General features: G+C 52.5%; 1 protein-coding gene across 2 annotated transcripts in view; it reads right to left on the reverse strand.

The window, feature by feature from the left end:
- The window catches only part of MMD2 (monocyte to macrophage differentiation associated 2), a 69,685-nt gene that overhangs the window by 26,756 nt on the left and 21,397 nt on the right, over positions 1-21,532 (reverse strand). For both annotated transcript variants that reach the window (XM_086373781.1, XM_086373782.1), the window contains exons 2-4: positions 10,013-10,094; positions 7,901-8,061; positions 4,243-4,317 (exon numbers count right to left, since the gene is read on the reverse strand). In XM_086373781.1, coding sequence (XP_086229907.1) covers positions 4,243-4,317; positions 7,901-8,061; positions 10,013-10,094 — 318 coding nt within the window. The remainder of the gene's footprint in view (positions 1-4,242; positions 4,318-7,900; positions 8,062-10,012; positions 10,095-21,532) is intronic.

The following is a 21,532-nucleotide window of genomic DNA, read 5'->3' on the forward strand; positions in this document are numbered from 1 at the left end:
TGGGGACCCCTGGCCTGGGAAATGGCTGCAGAGCCAGGGGCCCCGGACAATGCAGGCCTGTGCCCCAGGCCAGGGGGCTGGTCCTGCACCCTCTCTCCAGCCCGCATGCATGCATTCCAGCCTCCAGCCTATGCCGCTGTCTGTACAACCTGACTGCACAAAAACACGCTAGATTCCTGCAGAAGGGGCTCTGGTTCCAGAAGACGGTGACTTTTCTTTTGTCCTCCTCAATATTTATGACTCAATTATTAACGGTTTTCTGAAGCACTGGGGAAGGGAAAGTTCTGTGTCACCCTGACCCAGCCAGTTTTCCTGATCGTTCGTGACACGGTCCTCCCTGCCTGGTTAATCGCATGAATGGCGTCTGTGTGCGGGTCACCGTCATCCCTCTTCACGACAGCTGGGGGAGGGGGTACTATTGCTGCCTCCCTTTTAAAGGCCAGGAGACTGAGGCTGGGACAGACTTGGGAGTTATCCCAGGACCCGTGGCTCCGGAAAGGCTGATCAGGACCAGGGCCTCGTGCGGTCTGATGCCACGACTGTTCTCTTTCAGCAACACCGGAGCCTTGCAACCACCTTTCAGACCCTTTCTTTAAGTAAAGGTGATATGCTGGAATCTTATATTTAAGCTTAATCTATCAAAAGTGAAAATAAAGGGACTTCCCTGGTGGCTCAGCGGTAAAGATGCTGCCTGCCAGCGCAGAAGACGCGGGTTCAATCCCTGGTCTGGGAAGATAGCACGTGTCTCGGAGCAACTAAGCCCGTGTGCCGCAACCACTGAGCCTGCGCTCGAGAGCCCAGGAGCCGCGCCCGCTGAAGCCTGAGCACCCTCGAGCCCGTGCTCCACAAAAGGAGCCGCCGCGAGAAGGAGCCCCGCTGGCCGCAACCAGAGAAAACCTGCACAGCAACCAAGACCCAGCACGGCCAAAAGTAAATAAATAGGAACTTTTAAAGAATGAAAATAAAAACTAAAATCACAGAGTTTTTTCAGATTGAGGCAGGGATGGGGGGACCCAGAGTCATTCACACCTCCACCCCTTCAACCAGAGCACCGCGAAGAAAAATACTCACAAATCACTCCACAAACCCTTGTCTCCTGTCTCCCTTCCCCATGCACCCGGGTGTCCAGGTAGAACACTGTCATCACCTCTGATCCTCTCTCAACCCCACATCCAGTCAACGGCCAAGTTCTGCCGACCCTTCCCCCCCGACACAGCTCGCAAACCCGGGCACTTCTCCCCTTCTCGGCCCCTGCGTCCCTCCTTTGCAGCTTGGACCACAGTGGTGGTTCAGTCTCTGTGTCGGTGTCGGGACAAAGTCCACATCCTCTGGGAGACACTAAGTCCCATAAGGACAGAGCTTGTGTCTCTGTTCACAGCCACATCCTCAGACACCAGCACTCGACAGGCACGGAGCCAGTGCCCAGACCGTCAGCATCAGGGATAAAGAACAGAAACCCAGGCGCTGAATCAGCCAAGGCAGGGGGGCATTCAGAGGGCGGCTCCAGAAATCCAAGTCAAGGATAGTTACTGCAGCTGAGCACAAAACCTAGCTTTACTCTAATTGGCAACATCCAAAAAAGAAACTAGAGATCACCCGACTCCTGAGAACTGCAGGTGGTGCCTGTGGGTGACCTGGGGCCAGCGGAAGGCACCCTCCTATCGTTTCTGGCTTCTCTACCCTGCTCTCTGCATCTCCAGGGACCCCCACCTACCCACTCGAACAGCAGCCCCTCACCTGGGACTGACCGTTCTTTTCAGGGTCTCCGTACACCAGCCCACCGGGCACCTGACAACCAGAAGCATCCTGGTTTACACATCCCCTCCTCCCACAAAGCTCAGCTGGTCACAGGCTGCCTCTGATTACGTCCCCAGGCTGACAGCAGTGAGGGCCAATTTCCTGGAGGAAGCCAGAAACCCTGGTATTCCTCCCCACCTTCAGTCACTCACAGTTTCCACTTCGTTTCCTGTAAATTCATCTTCCATCCATCCATCCATCCTCTCAACTCCAAGGCCAGTGCCAGGGCCCCAGCCACAACCCTCTCTCTCCCAGCTCCTTGCATCAGCCTCCTTGCACCTCCTCACTCCCAAGGCATCATCCTTCAGTCCAAAAGATAAAACCAACGACTTCCCTGATGGTCCAGTGGTTAAGACTTTGCCTTCTGATGTAGGAGGGAGCAGATTCAATCCCTGATCAGGGAGCTGAGAAACCAAATGACTCACAGCCAAAAAAACAAAAGGTGAAACAGAAGCAATGTTGTAACAAATTCAATAAAGACTTTTAAAATGGTCCACAGAAAAAAATAAAAATAAAACCAAGTGAATATCCTGCTTCAAGCCCCACCCACCCCTCAGTTCACTGCCACACCCACACAAGAACGACCAGAGGACCCACCGTGGAGCCATAATCTCCCCAAACTTGGAAACCTTGCAAAGTGCCTCACAGGAGATGGACGCCTCTGGTTCATTCATCCAGAACGCTGTCCAGCAAGGAGACTGGACTGCGACTCCTGCAACCGTGACTCCGTGACCCTCACCACACAATGCTGCCCAAAAGTGAGACCCGAAAGAATGATGATTCCATTCACGTGAAAGAAGACATCGGGCAAAGCTGCCTCAAGACAGCCGACCACGGGAGCCGCGGACTGGGGAGGGGCTGGACGTGCGGCTTCTCCACCCAGGGGGCCAGCTGCGGGATGTGGGAATTCCCTGTGTGGACCCCCCAGGCACATCTCAACAAAACGTGTTCCAAAGGCAGTCGCCTTCGCGTGCACCAACTAAACCCACTTATTAGCTGACATAATGAAAAAGAACACTCCATTTACAATAGCCAAAGATTGGAATTCCCTGGGCAAGACTGGGACAAACCTTTCTGTGGCTCCCACGCCTTGGAGGCCAACGCGCACAGGCTCCAGGGCGGGCCGGCTTCTGTAGTTGTGGCTCCTGGGCTCCAGAGAGCGGGTTCAGCAGCTGTGGTGCATGAGCACAGCCACACTGCAAAATATGAGATCTTCCCGGACCAGGGATTGAACCCACGTCCCCTGCACTGGCAAGCGGTTTCTCAACCACCTAGACCACCAGGGAGGTCCCTGCTGGGGGGTTTAAACCAGTACAATCTGTGCAAGGTGCCTCGGCAACAGTTAGCCAAAGAACTAAGGCCCACTCCTGCCACCGAGCCTCCAAGTTTGGCGTTTACCCCACAAAGATCAGGCTCGGCTTAAGAACCTGGGGCTTCTGTAGCTCAAAATAGGTTGGCTCAGCAGTTTCACCTGTTTCCAGCAACCGAACCAGGCACAAGGCGATGCATGATCCGTCAGCAAGGACCCTCACTGCAGGCTTGTGCGTTACAGCAAAGGAAGGGGAGGCCTGACGTCGTAAACACTCATAAATAGGGGCGGCCAGGGAATGTTATGCTGCTGTAAAAACGGAATGGAGACATCTTCAAGGTACTAATATGAAAAGAGGTCCCCAAGAACATGACTAAGAGAATGAAGGCTGACTTCAGCGTCTGTACACTATCCTTCCTTTTCTACTCAAGTAGGAAAGGTGGCTCAGACCGTAAAGAATCCACCCCCAACGTGGGAGACCTGGGCTCGATCCCTGGGTGGGGAAGATCCCCTGGAGGAGGGCATGGCTACCCGCTCCAGTATCTTGCCTGGAGAATCCCCATGGACAGCGGAGCCTGGCGGGCTGCAGTCTGTGGGGTCACAAAGAGTCGGACACAGCTGAGCAACTGAGCATGAACGCAGCAATATAGGGACTTCCCTGGCGGTCCACTGGTTAAGATGTCACCTTCCAATGCAGGGGGTGTCGGTTGGATCCCGGGTCTGAAAGCTAGGATCCCACATGCCTCGTGGCCAAAAAAACAAAAGGTAAAACAGAAGCAATACTGTAACAAGATCAATAAAGGCTTTAGAAAAAAAAAAAAATAAAGGCTTTAGGAAAGCGTAAGTGTGAATGTGTGTATTTGCATATGTGCATATGCATGTATGCAAATGTGTCTATACATATACACATACATACACATTTGCTCTTTTCTACACAAAATCACCCTGGAAGGATACACAGGAAGCTGGCGCTAAGTCATTGCTTCTAGGAAGGAGAATGCGTGGAGGGTGTCCTTCTACCTACATTCTTGTGCTGAGGTGACAGATCACCCAGCCAAACATGCAGGGAAATTCGAAGAAGGGGAGGAAGCCAGCCCCAGCCCCTACCTCGCTCGGGGACCCGCAGCGACACTCACCAGGGCGCGTAGGAGGCCGCTATGAAGAAATAGATGACCATGCGGTCCGACATGTGCAGACAATGCTCTACCGTCCTGCAGCAGAGAAGGCGGGTTACAGGGCCCAACCTGGACAACTGGGCTTTGGGGACGGGGGCCTGGGCACAGGGCTGATGAGCCTCCATCCAGCCACGACCCCTCGGGCCTCAGTGTCCCCCCATCTGTGAGTGACCAAGGCAGTGCTCTTCCAGCCGGGCTCCCTGTCAGCCCAGGGGCTGAATGCAGGAACCTCGGGGCTCCCGTCAAGGACCCTCCTCCCCCTGACATCCTACTTCTCTAACCAAAGCAACTCTGCATTCTGTTTTACATTCTGGGCTTTTCGAAAGATTTCAAATGATAAAAAATTCATTAGCTTAAAAAAACACAGACTCACAATACACAGAGAGAATCACAGTCTGCAAAATACAGACTCAGATACAGAGAAGAAACGAGCGGTCACCAGTGGGGAGAGGGAAGGGGAGGGGGCAAGACAGGGAAGGCGATGAAGCGATACAAACTGTTAGGTTTAAAACAAGCTACAAGGGGAGTTCCCCGGTGGTCCAGTGGGTAGGACTGGGTGCTTTCACTGCGGTGGCCTGGGTTCAATCCCTGGTCAGGGAACTAAGATCCCGCATGCCTTGAGATGCGGCTAAATAAAAAAATATTGAGTAATAAAACACAATAAAATAAGCTACAAGGACGTATCATACAATACGGGGAATATAGCCAGTGTTTTGCAGTTACTATAAATGGAATATAATCTTTAAAAAATTGTGAGTCACTAATTGTACGCCTGTAACTTATGTGGTACATCAATTATACTTCAATTAAACAGTGAAAAAAATTCAACTATACTCAATATTTTTAATAACCTAGATGGGAAAAGAATCTGAAAAAGTATATGTCTGTGTGTGTGTGTATGTGTGTAACTGAATCACTTTGCCGTACATCTGAAACTACACAAGATTGTAAACCAACTACGCTTCAGTTAGAAAAAATAAAAGTGAACTAAAAAATACATACTCAATAGAAGCACAGCAAGCAGAAGAAAACATGGAAAATTAAACATGTATTAATTTTACTTCAGTCTCTTTTCATTCATCCAGCAAACCTAGGTACCCCTGAAGACCCTCTAGGTTCTGGTATTCCGGTTCAGGTCCAAGTTCTGGAGCCAGAAGGCCGGGGTTCGGATCCCAACCCTACCACGGAGGAACGATGACCCTGAGCAAGAACTTGCCCTCCCTGGTCTCAGCTCCCTCATCTGTGAAACAGGGAGGAGTACTGGCATCCTACCACCGGGTGAGGGTGAAGAGGGTCAGGATTCAGCACCACGAAAAACAGGAAGTGCTCATAAACGTCACCTGTTTCCATTATGGCCTCACCTTCAAGAGCAGACTACACTCCTTAACACGTCTGGCCAGCGTGCTGCAGCCTCCAAAACGGTCCCCAAGGAGCCCCGCCTCCTGGTCCCCACACCTTCACACCCTCGTGCGGCCCCTCCCACAACGAGCACAGCAAACGCGTGGAGCCGACGCGAGGTCGCACACGCGTCGGAGTGTGGTTTCTGAGGCTGACCACCTCCCCCTTGTTCTCTTGGATCATTAACTACGGAGGGGAACAAGCCACGGGGCCGTGGAGAGGTCCCTGCTGCTACTAAGTCGCTTCAGTCGTGTCCGACTCTGTACGACCTCATAGACAGCAGACTACCAGGCTCCCCCGTCCCTGGGATTCTCCAGGCAAGAACACTGGAGTGGGTTGCCATTTCCTTCTCCAGTGCATGAAAGTGAAAAATGAAAGTGAAGTCGCTTAGTCGTGTCTGACTCGTAGCAACCCCATGAACTGCAGCCTACCAGGCTCCTCCATCTATGGGATTTTCCAGGCAAGAGTACTGGAGTGGGGTGCCACTGCCTTCTCCGGAGAGGTCCCAGTAGGTAACGAATACAAACTGTGATTCAGTCTGGCCACTGCGGCCCTCATTAAACGTGGCCAGCGTTTCTATCTGATGCTGGGCTAACCGCATGTCTCCCTAGAAATACAGGGAGTGACAACAGCTGACATGCACAGAGCACATTCTGTAATCAGAGCACCGTGCAAAGCTCTTAAGCATGACCTCTTTAACCCCACCTAGGGGGGCAGGGCCACGACTTCATCCACCACGTCACACTGAAGGGCAGCACGGTCCCACCGCTGACAAGTGGGCCCCCACCCAGGGACGGGTGTCTTTAGAAGAAAAAGGAGAGGGGGCCTGGGACACACAGAGGCACAGAAGGAGGCCTATGGGGACAGGCGGAGACTGGCGTGACACTGCCACAAGCCGGGGAACCGGGGAGCCACCAGAAGCTGGAGGAGGAAACACAGGGTCCTCCCCTGGAGACGTGGCCCCACTGACTTGCTGATCTCAGACTCTGGCCTCCTAGACCGTGAGCGGCTAAGCTCCTGTTGTTTCAGGATGCTCCGTGTGTGGGAATTTGTTACAGCAGCCACAGGACTCTCATACAGTGGGGTCCACCAGGACCCACGGAAACAATGGGGACAGGACTGGTGGGATACAGCAGAGTCGCAGGGCTTCTGGGGGGCAGGAGGGGCATGGGGACATGGGGACCAGTGATCACTGCAGCTGCTGCAACGGACCAGAGAGTCCCCTCACTCTGTGGGGGCCCTGGAGTCCTGCAATCAGTTCTGGCTTGGCCACGACCAGCGAGGTAACCTTAAGCATGTCCCGTCACCTTCCACATTCAGAGTCGCCATCCACAAAAACCAGGATTCTGTAAGCTGCCACGTGGATGAGCCCCGGGATGTCTCAGAGAAGCCGGTGACAAAGGGCAGAAGCACCCCAAGTGTCCATAACAGCTGAATGGATCAACAAAGTGCGGTCCAACCGCAGAGTGAGACATGCTTCAGCCTGGAGAAGGAAGGCGACTCTGACACCTGCTGTGGCGAGGGTGAGCTCTGAGGATGCTGTGCTCACAAAAGGGTAAGCAGTATATGACCCCACTTACACGGGGTGCACAGAGCAGACAACTCATAGAGACAGAAAGTAGAAGGGCGGTGCCGGGGGCCGGGAGGAGATGGGGTGTTAGTGTTTAATGGAGACAGGGCCTCGGTTTGGGAAGATGAAAATATTCAGCAGATGGATGGTGGTGATGGTTGTACAACAGCGTTAATGTGCTTAATGCCACTGGAGGTACACTTGGAAACCGTCAAGATGGTGAATTTTACACCGTGCTTATTTACCACAAAACAAATCAAAATTAAAATCCAGGATGCTAATGCCTACACTGCAGAATTTTTGGAGAGATCCAAAGTGACAGCTGCAGAGTGCCTGGAACCTAGGGGTGCCCAGAAACAGGCAGTTACTGTGACAGTTAAGGGTCCCTCATAACGACCTGGGAGTGAGGGGCTTGCTCTTTCGGCTGCTCAGAGGGCAGCAAACGAGTCTTCTGAGGGTGAGGGGGTCCCCCGGGGGGACTCAACCCCGCCGGCCTGAAGCAAACGTGGCGCAAGGCCTTCCATCCTGGGCCCCTCTCTGCTCAGCCAAGCACAGCCCGAGGCATCTTGCCCCACCTCGGCCCGCTGTGGGCCCCAGCCCTGGTGACCCCGCCGCGCGCATGCCCCCACCAGTGGGCTGGGCAGCAGGCACCTGAGGTGGCTCTTCTTCCAGGAGATGGTGTGGAACACGGTGGACACCACGAAGAGCCCGCAGAGCCCGAGGCCGTAGATCCAGGCGGAGATGGCCTCCCAGTCGTCGTCCGACAGGAAGTAGAGGTTGGAGCTGCCGAGGATGCTGGGGATGATCCAGAGCTGGAGGCAGGGAGGGGGTGGTGCTGCAAGGCCTGCCTCTGGAGCGGGGGCCAGGCAAGTGCAGAGCCCCAGGGAGACCCCCACGCGTCTTCTCCAGACCTGCACTGCCCGACAACTCCCTGTGGTGGAGGGAAGGTTCCAGACCTGCGCTGCCCGACGGAACTCCCTACAGTGGTGGAAACGTTCTAGACCTGTGCTGCCTCACAGAACTCCCGTGGTGGAGGGAAGGTTCCAGACCTGCGCTGCCCGACGGAACTCCCTGTGATGGAGGGAAGGTTCTAGACCTGCGCTGCCCCACACAATTCCCGTGGTGGAGGGAAGGGTCTAGACCTACACTGCCCGACGGAACTCCCGTGACAGAGGGAAGGGTCTAGACCTGCACGGTCCAGGATGGAAGCCTCCAAGCCCACACAGCTACCAAGCACATGAAATGTGGCTTGTACCACTAAGGACTTGCCGTTTTCATTTTCTGTCATCTTAACTGGCTTCAACTTTGAATCCAACAGCCACACCAGGACAGTGGCAACCATACTGGACAGCATAGCTCTAGACAATGTAGCAGTAAAACAGGAAGCCAAGATCTCCTGTCTTCAGGACGCGTCTCTGGCCGCCGCCCCCATCCTGCATGTCCGCTGCTAACCCGGCTTCGAGCACCCTAGACTGGCCATGATGCTTCACCCTACCACACTGATGCCCACGGGGTTCTCCCCGAAGACGTCCCTCCCCACAATGTCTACCTGGAAAACTTACTCTTCAAATCTTGGTTTATCCGTTGGTTTCTCTGAGAAATCTCAGAGTTCTCCAAAGCACTGGGCAGGGGGTGGGGAGTACAGAGTCTCCAAAAGAGTTTGTCTGATTCTGTGTGTTAGGAGCACTTATTTTGGAGACAGACTCTACAGCAGCTCCAGCCGACAAAACTACTTAATACAATGCAGGTGGCACAGCAAATTTTATTTTTAATTATTTTTTAACTTATTTATGTGGCTGTGCCAAGTCTTAGTCACGGCACTCGGTATCTTCAATCCTCATTGCTGCGAACCCGGGGCCCCCTGTGCTGGGAGCACACAGTCTTAGCCACCAGACCACCAGGGAAGTCCCAGCACAGGTAATTTTAGATTTTCCAGTAGCCACATTTTAAAAATGAAAAAATACATTTATTAATATATTTGCTTTATTAATATATTGATATATTTTATTAATAAATAATTTATGTAAATTATATTTAAACATAACATTTCAATATATTGTTAATATATTAATTTTTAATATATTTGACTTTATTAATATATTTTGCTTAGTCCGATATATCCAAAGTATCCTTTCAACACATCATTAATATAAAAAGAACTAAGATATCTTGCATTCTTTTTTTCACGCTGCATCTTAAAAAGCTGCCATGTAGTCTGCACTCACAGCACACCTCAGTTCAGACGTGCCGTATTTCAGCTGCACGAGGCCAGTGGCTATGAAGCTGGACAGCGTAGGTCCGGATCTTCATAAGATCCTCAAAGGGGCCCAAAGGCGTAAGGATCGCTGCCCAGAGCAGGATTTCGTTGGGGAGATGGCAAGTATTCCAGGCCCCGGGAACAGCATGTGCAAAGACACTGGGTCATGCCTTCTAGTTTGGAAACAGTGGGTGGAATTCAGGGTGCTGGCGCCTGGGGGCAAGATCACGGCACGGGGAGGTGGGGCGACGTTCAGGCTAAGACCTGTATCTGGGAGCTTCTACCGAGCCCGGACGGTGTACCAGGTACTAGGGACCCACTGAAGGTTCTTAAGGCCAAAGAGAGGCGCGCTCAGAGCCACAGTCCTTTACCCACATGACCTTCCCTCGGGATCCCCCTGAGGGGCAGGCCCCTCGGGTCACCACCGTGGGATGAGAACACTGACTCCAAGGGCAACAGGCTGCCTCCCGGCCCCTCCTGTGCCGCACAGCCCCCCCGAGACTCACAGCGTGGGTGGCACAGTTGGCAGCATGCTCATACTCCGTGGGCTGGTACCTCTTGTGGGCGGGAACCCGGTGGTTCATGAACCTGGGGGGAGACACACAATCCCCGGCAGCTGGGTGGAGGCAGCCGGCAGCAGCCCTGGTCACAGAGCCCAGGGGCCCCCGGCTCTGCTGGTGGGGAGGGCCCGCCTTGGCTCCCCTCCCCTCCCCTCACTCTCTCTATTACACCTTTTTGGACTATCCAGCATTTTGAGCCAAATCCCCAAAGTCACATTTGCTAAATATCAGGTTGCAGGGAATTCCCTGACAGTCCAGTGATTAGGACTCTGCTCTCACTGCCGACAGCCCAGGTTCAATCCATGGTCAGGGAACTAAGATCCTGCAAGTCATGAAGTATGGCTAAAATATTAATAAATAAATAAATCCTGGGGCGTAGCATGCTCTTTCATTTCCTATTTTTAATTTTCTTTATGTGTCACAGATACACGGTCTATAGCTCCCCAGGGTGCAGTTCCATGGATTTTACACAGACACACACCCATGTGACCACCACCCAGAGCACCCAGAGGTCCTTTCCCAGGCCCTAGAAAGTGCCTTCACGCCCCTTCCCCAGGGCACCACCCCTCAAGGAACCCGCCCCCGACACACACACACTGCCACTGTAGACTAGTCTCGCCGGTTCTTGATCTTCCCATCTGTGGGATCACACAGCACACTCCCTCTGGGTCTGGCTCCTTGCGCTCAGCGAGACTTTTGTCAGATGCAATAATTGGTTGCTTTCATAGCAATAGACTATTTTGCCAGGTGAGCAAACCACAATTCATTTATCCCATCTACTGGAGGTGGACGTTCCAACTTGAGGCTGTTATGGTAACTCTGCTGTGAGCGTTCATGGTAGGGAACATACGCACTCATTTCTGCTGGGCATTGATCCACAGGTGGAATGGCCAGGTGACTTTATCTTAACAGTAAACATTCCTTTTTAAAAAAACTTTTTTTGGCCACATGCGGGATCTTACTACCCCAAGCAGGGATCGAACCCGTGGCCCCTGCAGCGACTGTGCAGAGTCCTAATCATCGCACCACCAGGAAAAGTGAAAGTGAAAGTCGCTCAGTCCTGTCCGACTCTTTGCTACCCCACGGACTACACAGTCTGTGGAATTCTCCAGGCCAGAATACCGGAGTGGATAGTATTCCCTTCTCCAGGGGATCTTCCTAACCCAGGGATAGAACCCAGGTCTCCCAGAAGTTCCAACAAGAAACATTCCTGATGTTCTGGTGTCTTTAGAGAATCTTCCAAGCCCCAGCCCCGCCTCTGTCTGCCCCAGTCTCTCTCCTCCTCCTCACAGGAGCTCCACCGGCCCACAGAGCCATCACGACCCCTGCTTTTCGGAGGGGACGCCCCAGGGCAGAGTCAGGAAACGACATCACCCAAGTGGGACGGGACGGTGCACCTGACCAACAGGACTCCCTGCAGGCGTCTCCAGGCCAGGCTGGCAGGGGGATGGGGGCTGGGGGATGAGAGCTGCAGGCAGAACCTCACCGGCTCAGAGTCGGGCAAGCGGGCGGTTCACCTTGGACTCTGCCAAGAATCATCCACCAGGGGGGTTAAACTCCACTTAAACACCGAAAACAACCCCCCACCCCAGGAACCCGATTATTACTAGAAAGAGCCACCAACATGAGAAACGAGGGTATGGTTCAGAACAAAGGGCTCAGTGCAGAAAGGTGTACAGAGCATTTATAAAGCACCACTGTGCGCTGTGTCCACGCTAGGTGCGGGACACTGCCCTGCGGGCCAGCAGTTAAGACTGCGCTCCCAATGCGTGCTGCGTGGGTCCACTTAGCATTTGCTGAGTACCTCCCGTATGCTGGATCTACACCACTAAAGCAAAAAAAAAAAAAAAACAACAAAAAAGAGCGTTATAACAGCTGAATTGAGTCCTCCCAAAATTCCTGTGCTAAAGTCCTGACCCCCCAGGACCTCGGAATCTGACTTATTTGTAAAGAGCTGCAGATGTAATCAGCTGAGATGAGGTCACACTGAGGGGGGTGAGCCCCTCATCCAACATGACAGGTGTCCTTGTAAGCAGAGGAGAGCCACAGAGAGCAGACAGGGCAGAGACAAGCCTGGGGCAGCGTCACACTGAACGCGCCGGCAGCCGGCAGCAGCTGGGAGGGAGGCCCGGAGCAGGTGCATCCGCAAGCCTCCAGAGGGAGCCAAACCGGGGCCCGATTCCCGTTGCTTTAAGCCACTAACTGTGGGGACTTCCCTGGCGGTCCACTGGTTAAGACTCTGCTTCCACTGCAGGAGGCACAGGTTCGATGCCTGGTTGGGGAACTAAGATCACGTATGTAGCGCAACGTGGCAAAAAAAATAATATAACAATTAAGCCACAAAGTGTGTGTCCATCCGTTCCCAGAGACACGAACCCAGGGACACACGGTGTTCCCTTTGGCAGACTCTGCCCCAGAGCCCCCAGAGAGGCGGTGCTAGTCTACACCCCGCTCTGATTGGGCTGGGGGCCGGGACTCCGAGGCGAGCTGTGAAGGGGAGAGCTGACACCTTTCTCCTGAGCGGGAAACCAAGTCTCCCCTACCTGTAGCCGGGACTGCCCTCTCCCCTGCCCCTTTAACAAACACCGAGCCCCCCGAGGTGCCAGCCACTTGGTCCGAGGGTGATGTCACGGTTGCCAGGGCGACCAGGATGGGGCAGTTTATTTATTTATTTCTGGGCTCCACAAAACTTTCCTTGTCTTTCACCCGGGGCTGCCACTATTGAATGCGGTCGGGAGAGTGGAGAGGGGCCAGGGGCAAAGACCCAAGACACAGAGTTCCCACAGCCTGCAAGAAATGGTTTCTTTAACTCCTTGTGGCGTTCTTTTTCTTCCTTCATAAACCTCCAGGCAGGCATTTTGAAGAGGACAATGCACTCACTGTTTCTTTTTAATTTTCCTTTCCATTTAGGTTCAGTAAAATTTCCCCTTTTCGCAGCACGTCTTTATATAAGTTTAGGTAAATGGAGAGAGCTGTATAACCACCGCCATAACCAAGAGAAAGAAAAGGTCCATCACCCCCCACGAACGCCCTCCTGCCTCCCGCTGCCCCGTCCCTTTCTGCAGCCCTGTAGCCGCTGCTCTGCTCTCTGACCCCTTGTAGCTTTCCCATTTCCAGAGCCTCATACATGGGATCGTACAGAAGCCCTGCAGACATTTATTTATATATATATTTTTTTACTGTCTAAAAAGAATTGATTGCCTAAAGTCAAGTGTATTCTTAGATGAAAAGAAACTGTGCTTGGAATGCCAAACAGGGATTTACTTCTTTTCTGCTTAAACTGTATCTAAGACAAAGCTGTTTCCTATGAAGAGCAAATGGACCCTCTAACACTACTATTCTCGGCCACCCCCTTCCAGCCTCTCTTCCTCTGTCCCCGGCACAGTCTTTTGAGTTTGGCTTTCTTCACTCAGCTTAAAGCAGGTTGGCTTCATCCATGCTGTTGCCTGGGTCAATGGTTCCTTCCTTTTCATTGCTGAGAACTAGTCCTTCATGTGGACATGCCATAGCTTGTCTGTTTCCCCAGTACGGGGACCAGGGAGTCGTTTTTAACAGCTGAAATGCAGAGAGAAAATTTAGAATGCTCTGGAACAGAGCTGGCAGCCTTCAAGACTGTAGGAAATTTCAGAGTCAGCATTTCTAGCTAGTTGTTGCTGGTTCAAATAAAGGAGGGAAATGGACCTTCTGCCTCCTTTCTGGAGAAGAGAGTCCGCGTTCTGGGGCCAGCCCGGCCACTTAGATGACCACGTGGCTGCAGCATTTCATGGGAGTAGGGAGCCTACCTCCTTGTGGAGGACTCCCAAACTGAGCTGCCAGGAGACCAGGACAGAGGGCAACTCCCACCCTGAGCTGGTGGGGGCAGGGCTTTGTAGCCAGACACACAGCTGGGTGGAAAGTCCCTGCATGGTCACTTCGCTGCCGTGTGACACGGGAAACATCTTAGCATCTCTGGGCTGCCACACAACTTCCTCATGTGTCCATAGCACACCACCGCAGGCCCCTCAAACGTACGTTCTTCTTGAATGTACAATACATTCGTTCCATCCCAACAACCCCAAAAGTATCAACTCAACCCAGCATTACCTCTAAAGCCCAAAATTCAAAGTCTCATCGAAACGTCATCCAAGGGCTTCCCCGACGGCTCAGTGGTAGAGAAAACGCCTGCAATGCAGGAGAGGCGAGTTCAATCCCTGCGTCCGTCCCCTGCATGGGGAAGATCCCATGGAGGAAGAAATGCAACCTGCTCCAGTATTCTTGCCTGGAGAATCCCATGGACAGAGGAGCCTGGCGGGCTACAGTCCACGGGGTTGCAAAGAGTCAGACACGACTGAGAGAGTGAGCAAGTCAAGTGGAACGGAACATCTAAGGCAGACATGGGTGAGACACGGAAGTACAATTCATTCCAAGGCAAAATTCCTCTCCAGCTGTGAGTCTGGGAAACCAAATACAATGGTGGGATAGGCGCGGGACAGACACTCCCATTAAAAAAAAAAAAAAAAAAAGATACCAAAAAGAAGGAAGGGATTCCAAGCTCTGCAACAAGAGCTGCTGCTGCTGCTGCTAAGTCGCATCAGTCATGTCCGACTCTGTGCGACCCCATAGATGGCAGCCCACCAGGCTCCTCTGTCCCTGGGATTCTCCAGGCAAGAACACTGGAGTGGGTTGCCATTTCCTTCTCCAATGCATGCATGCTAAGTTGCTTCCGACTCTGTGCGATCCCATGGACAGCAGCCCACCAGACTCCCCTGTCCACGGGATTCTCCAGGAGAAGCCCCCATAATGAGAAGCCCGAGCACTGCAACTAGAGAAAGCCCTTGAGCAGCAATGAAGACTCAGCGCAGCCAAGACTAAATAAATGAAAGCAAGGGATCTGTTAAGAGTTGGGAAAAAAGAAGGAAGAAGGGGTGACGGGGCCCAAGCAAGTCCAAAGGGGAGCAAGGCAAGCTCCTTGAGACCGTCAGGCTCAATGTCTTCTCTGGTCCCATGCTCTGCCCTCCAGGGGCCCAGGGTGACAGCATCACCCCCACAGCTCAGCAGGTCACCCCACCCCTGAGACGTCCCCACCCTTGGAAACAGGAGCAGCCAGTCCCGCCCCAAGATCTCTGAACCGCCTCCACTCGTGGCTCTTCCCTCTTCCCAAGCAACAGCGCCCGCGTGCAGCCCTCCTCCACGCCTTTGCCCCGGCTGGGAGGACTCTGTCCCTGGCTTCAGGGCAGAGGCAGATGGGCCCACGGTCCCCATCGACACTAACCCCCTCACGAATGGTCCGCGGGCCACATCCGCAGCGTTCCCTTCTGAACATGTGCCCGCTATTTAACTAACGTATGGACAGGCGGAGAACTCTCCAAATATCTACGTCCCAGCTGCTTTTTGCTTCTTCGATTCATTTCTCTCCTCCCGTATCTCACTGTAAGCAGCTGGGAGGACCGAGCCACTCCATCAACACTGGGCTCGGGGACCACGTACGAGTCCTGCCCTACCCAGAACACAAACACAAGACAAGTCGGACAAAGGTCTCAGCTGCTTTACAATGAGGACCTTCTGTCCGTTATCCAGCAACATGCCCCACACCCCTCCTGAGACCACGCCACACTGGCCTCAGAATCCCCCAGGAGCAGGGAGGGTGCTGATGACATCCCCATTGCTCAGGTGGAAAAAGTGAGGGCGCGAATTTCTGCCAACATCCGAGTCACGACTGTCATGAATTCTCCCAGAAGATGGAGGCTTTCTCTACCACTCTCTTTTCTTGCTGGGTTCGCACAGGAATTAACTTTAAAAGTCCCTTCTCAGGGGACTTCCCTTGCGGTCCAGTGATTAAGAATCTGCCCTGCAATGCATGGGACGCAGGTTCGATCCCTGGTTGAGGAACTAAGATCCCACACGCTTCGGAGCAACTAAGCCCGAGAGCCCCAGCTACAGAGTCCGTGCCCCACGACGAAAGATCTCACATGATGCGACTAAGACCCAGCACAGCAAATAAGTAAATACATTTCTTTAAAAAGTCCCTTCTTGCCTTTTACTTCCATGAACTTCAAAACCCTTCCAGTCCCTACTCCTTCAACCCCAGCCCCATCCCTTATCAGCCCGCGCGTCCGTGGACAAGTTACTAAAGCCCTCTGGGCCTCACCTTTCTCATCTGAGCAATGGGGGTGTTATCAGCACCCACCCTGGGGATCCCAAAGGGATGGAATGGGTTAATCTGTGCACAGCACTCAGTACACATCAACCCATGACTGATACTGATGATTCTCTTACTATAAATCCTTCATGGTATTACTGAACCCACTTTACAGCTGAGAAAACAGAAATTCAAAGGGGTTTTGAGGTCCAGAAAATCAAATCACCTTTCTGATGCAGTACTCTGGCCACCTGATGCAGAGAACTGACTCATTGGGAAAGACCCTGACGCTGAGAAAGATTGAAGGCGGGAGGAGAAGGGGACAACAGAGAATGAGATGGTTGGATGGCATCACCGACTCGATGGACATGAGTTTGAGCAAGCTCCGAGAGTTGGTGATGGACAGGGAAGCCTGGCGTGCTGCAGTCCATGGGATCACAAACAGTCAGACACGACTGAGCGACTGAACTGAACTGAAGTGATTCAAGACAGCTAGGAAAGGATGGAGCCAGGATTTCAGCCTGGGATTGTCCAACCTCAAGACCTGGGCTACAGGACAGTGGCGAGACGCAGTGTGTGAAGTGACCCGCGCACAGGAGGCACGTATGCACACGGACCCCTCTCTGCCTCCTCCATCAGCTCTGGAAGAGGTGCTCTAACGTGTCTAAGTAAGGAAAGAAGAAGCTTTGCATGGACAAAGACCCTCTGTTAACACGCCAGCATGGAGGTGACATGAGCTGAATCTCCGCTGAGCCATCACCACTCCCCTCCCCGGAATCCAACACCACCCAGGACAAGAGCGTCATCATCCGTCACCTAGCAGGCTGGACGAAGGGGCCAGGGCTAGCATTGCTGCCCTTAACAATCACCGGGGAGATCTGAAAAGTCCCTGACAAAACAGAATCAGTGGGGTGGGGGGAAAATTTTTTTAAACTTCCCATGCGATTCCAGTGCAGGGGCAAGGCTGAGGAGCAGTGGGCTGGAGGAAGAGGCCAGCAGGCAGGGGGTGAGGGGCCCCACCTGGACGGTGCCAGGTGCCACACCGCGGCGATGGCCCCTGACCCCAGCGCCACAGAATGAACGCCAGCCCAGCAAAGGCAGCACGTGGACTTCAGCTCACACACCAGTTCTGATCAACCCATAAGAGCCTGCCTGGAGCGCTGTGCTGAAAGAATTCTGAGAACGAACCTAAGTGATGAATTAGCAATGTCTGCCACGGGCGGGCGAGAGGCAGCCGTCGCTGGTGTTAAGAGTTCCCCGCAAAGCTTCCGCTCCCTCCCCCTCTCCCAGCCTCACAAGCACGCTGTAAACTGAGCAGGGCCGAGGTGATGCTTGTCATTTTATACAGGGATTCTGAGGCACAACTCAGAAGTGGTGCGGCTGACTGCAACCCAGACAGGTTTAGACAATCCGCTCACCACCCTTTCAGCCCTGTCCATGGTCCTGATGGGAGAGTTTCTGCCATCAGCCTTTCACACTGTAGGAGGAAGCGTCTGGTCACCCCCTCCTGGATGGAAGACTGGCTGTGGAGCCAGAGGTGAAGGGAGAGGAGGAACAGAGCCCTTTCCTAGCTCCTGAAAGCCCCACCTCACTGGCCAGGGGTCAGAGCAGCCCTGGACACAAGTCATCCATGACCCCCAGGCCTCCTAAACTCTAGCTATGTCAATCCCTCCCATGCTGGACTGGCCTCACCAAGACTCCCTCCCAGGCCCCACTGGCCAGGGTAAAGCCCTGGAGGACCCAGAGCATAAACACCTGTGCCAAGGCCAAGAACAGAAATCACCAGGCAGCTCCTGCATGGGCTACAAGACCCTGTGTTCCAGGGCATCTGCTTCCCTTGTTTTCTATCCCTGACTCACTCCCTGTAATTTCTCCTCACCCCAGGACAGCTCTCTCCATAGTCCACAGTCATCACGCCTTGCACACATTGTTCCTTCTGCTTAAAAGTCCCTTTTCCTCTTTTCTAGCTGGTGAACTCCTATTCAGCCCTCAGAACCCAGGTCAAAAGGCCCTTCTCCTGAAAAAGTCTTGCTTGAGCACTACTATAACAACCCCATCCAGATTGGATTGTAAACTGCCCCCTCTCACCTCAAGGCCACTGCTTAGGTTGCCTGTTTGGAATCTCCTTCCCCCTCTAGTCTTCCTGGAGCTTTCCCAGGAAGAAGGTGGCTCTTTCCTCAGGACTCCCACAGCAGCCTGTGTGACCCCTATTGTAGCACAGATGATCCATATTTGGGTGCTTCTGGGTCTGCCTCGGCCCCAAGACTGCAAACCAGGGGACTGGCCCTGATTCCTCTTCACCTACCTGGACCCAATGCAGAGCCTGAATGCAACAGGTGATGCTCGCAAGCAACCAAATAACCAATCATCTTTGAGCATTTACTACGTTGTTCAGACTCAACATAACCAGTCAGGACAGTCACTGTCTTTTAAAAAACCTTCAGAGCTTTCGGGTTAGATGGATTCCAGAGACATGGGTTAATCCAGCCAGGACCTTGGCTGCCCAAAGGCCACACGATTCCAGGGGTGGGAGACAATTTGCTGGTTTAGAAAAGCAGGAGATAAGAAAGGAAACCCCAGTGAGAGTCTGGGGAGAAGAAGGGAAATACTGCTTCTTTTCTATTTCTGGGCTGCTTGACCGGCTACAATGTTCATTCGCTAAAAAAAAGTTTTGTTAAAATCTAATAAAATATTTTAAATATGGAAGTCTATGTCTGAAATCAATATTGAAACTCTATGTTCTCCAACCTACAGCATTAGAGTTGGAAGAGGAGAGAGGCTGGTCCCAAAGAGAGTTCTGGAAACCATCCAACTGCCCATCCAGAGTACCTTGGAAATAGAAGGCAGAGGGTCCCAAACAGAACTAGACTGCAGAGAGAACCAGTCAGAGAATACCTTGCACTCAGAGACGCGGGCACATCACAATCATGGCACCAAACAGGACGGGCTCTCTTACATAAACTTCGAGAACTGGCAACAGTAGTCTTTGAAGATAAAAACCAGGACAGTGGCTACCCTTGGAATCATTAAGGGATCTGATCCAGGTGCTGGTCCCATGGGTGTGCTCAGTCTTCCAGCCCTAAGGAAAGGCACACAATTTCCAGTAGTTGCTGTTATTCAGTTGCTAAGTCGTGTCCGACTCTGTGCGGCTGCATGGACTGCAGCATGCCAGGCTGCCCTGTTCTTCACTGTTTTCTGGAGTTCGCTCAGATTCATGTCCATTGAATCAGTGATGTTACCTAACCATCTCATCTGCTGCCATGCCCTTTGCCTTTTGCCTTCAATCTTTCCCAGCACCAGGGTCTTTTCCAATGAGTCAGTTCTTTGCATCAGGTGGCCAAAGTATCGGAGCTTCAGCCTCAGCGTCAGTCCTTCCAATGAATATTTAAGGTTGATTTCCTTTAGGATCGACTGGTTTGCTCTCCTTGCAATCGGAGGGACTCTCAAGAGTCTTCTCCAGCACCACAGTTCAAAATCATCAGTTCTCTGGTGCTCAGCCTTCTATATGGTCCAACTCCCACATCCATACATGACTACTGAAAAAAAACATAGCTTTGCCTATATGGACTTCTATCAGCAAAATGATGTCTCTGCTTTTTAATATGCTGTCTGGATTTATCATAGCTTTCCTTCCAAGGAGCAAGTGTCTTTTAATTTCATGGCTGCAGTCACCATCCATAGTGATTTAGGAGCCCTAGAAAATAAAATCTGTCACTGTGAGAGAGTCATTTCCTAGGCAGGTTGATAGGGAGTCTAGGGGTCCCCAAGGAGAGAAGGGTCTGGAATTCTCAAGGAGGAAGAAAGGACAAACTTTTCTTTCTCCACATTCCTTAGGATTATATAACAATAATGTATCCTGCCTGAGGACAGTCTCTGGATTAAAGACAGTCTTTGGATTCAACCTTCTGTTATTTTAAAATGTTAACTATGGGAGTATACCTGGTCTTTACAAGGATGTATCTTGCCTGAGGGCAGTGTTATCTTAAAATGTAAATTATGGGAGTAGGTCGGAGGAGGTCTTTACAACCTCCAGACATTCTTTGGATTATATAACCTCATTGTTAACACTAGCAAGGGGGTACTCTTTCTGCCCCCTTCTGATGCCTATGTCAGAAGCTTTCTCTATCTCCTTTATACTTTAATAAAACTTTATTACACAAAAGCTCCGAGCGATCAAGCCTCGTCTCTGGCCCCGGATTGAATTCTTCTCCTCCGGGGGCCAAGAATCCCGGTGTATTCGCGTGATTCAACAACAACCTTTCAACTGTTCCCATTTTTCCCCCTCTTTTTGCCATGAAATGATGGGACTGGATGCCATGATCTTAGTTTCTTTAATGTTCAGTTTTAAGCCAGGTTTTTCACTCTCCCCTTTCACCCCCATCAAGAGGCTCTTTAGTTCCTCTTCACTTTCTTCTATTAGAGTGGTATCTTCTATATATCTGAGGTTATTGATAGTTCTCCCGGCAATCTTGATTCCAGCTTGTGATTCATCCAGCCCAGCATTCTGCATGATGTACTCTGCATGTAAGTTAAACAAGCAGGATGACAAGATACACCTTGTCGTACTCTTTTCCCAATTTTGATCCGGTAGTTACACTCTAATAAAGGGTTAAAGATGGAGTAGCCTCAGGCTCCTACCAGCCAGGTCTGGGCGGGGTGTGCTTTCTAAACCACCACCTTGGGATCTCTGCAGGTAGCCTCGGGCAGGGGGCCTAAGCTTGCTGACCACCTGCCCTGTGCCCACCACCTGGGCCCCCCTCCAGGCCTGGGCACACCAGCGACTGGCTCTCCCCTTCCGCCCCCTCCCCGCCTGCGGTCTGAAACATCCAGGCCCAGGTTCAGAGTTCCGCAATGTCTCCCTCCCCTCCTGGCCTGGGCCCAGCCAGGGTCCGCAGCCCCAAGAGAGAAGCGGGCCTCTTCCTCCAAATGAGCCCAGGGCCCAGGGAAACCGCTGCAGCCGCCCCTTCCGGGCCAGGCTGGTGCCTGGCGATGGCAGCCTTGAATCCCCAGGACAGAGGACTAAAGAGAATTGTCTAGGAGACAAAGCGGAGTCTGTCTGTCCGTCCCTCTGGCCCTGGGCCCTCTGGGTTGCTCCCTTTCTCCAGCTGGGTCCCAGGCTACTTCTTTGTGTCCATTCAGGAATTCACAGCTCCTCCTGGATGGCAGATGGCAGCTTGGCTTGGTCTCTGGGAAACGGAGTTGGGAAGAACAGACCATGGGCTGCCGCCAGCTCAGAACAGTTTTGAGATGGAAACCCCAGCAAGGAAAGAGCGGGACCAGCAGGGCAAGCCGAGGAAGAGGGGGAAAGGGCCGGAGTCTCTGGAAGGCCTGCAGCAGAGAAAATGAGG

This window comes from Bos grunniens, chromosome 25 (genome assembly GCF_055505025.1).
Source record: "Bos grunniens cultivar Pamir isolate PY7600 chromosome 25, Bosgru_T2T1.0, whole genome shotgun sequence".
NCBI classification, from domain to species: Eukaryota; Metazoa; Chordata; class Mammalia; order Artiodactyla; family Bovidae; genus Bos; species Bos grunniens.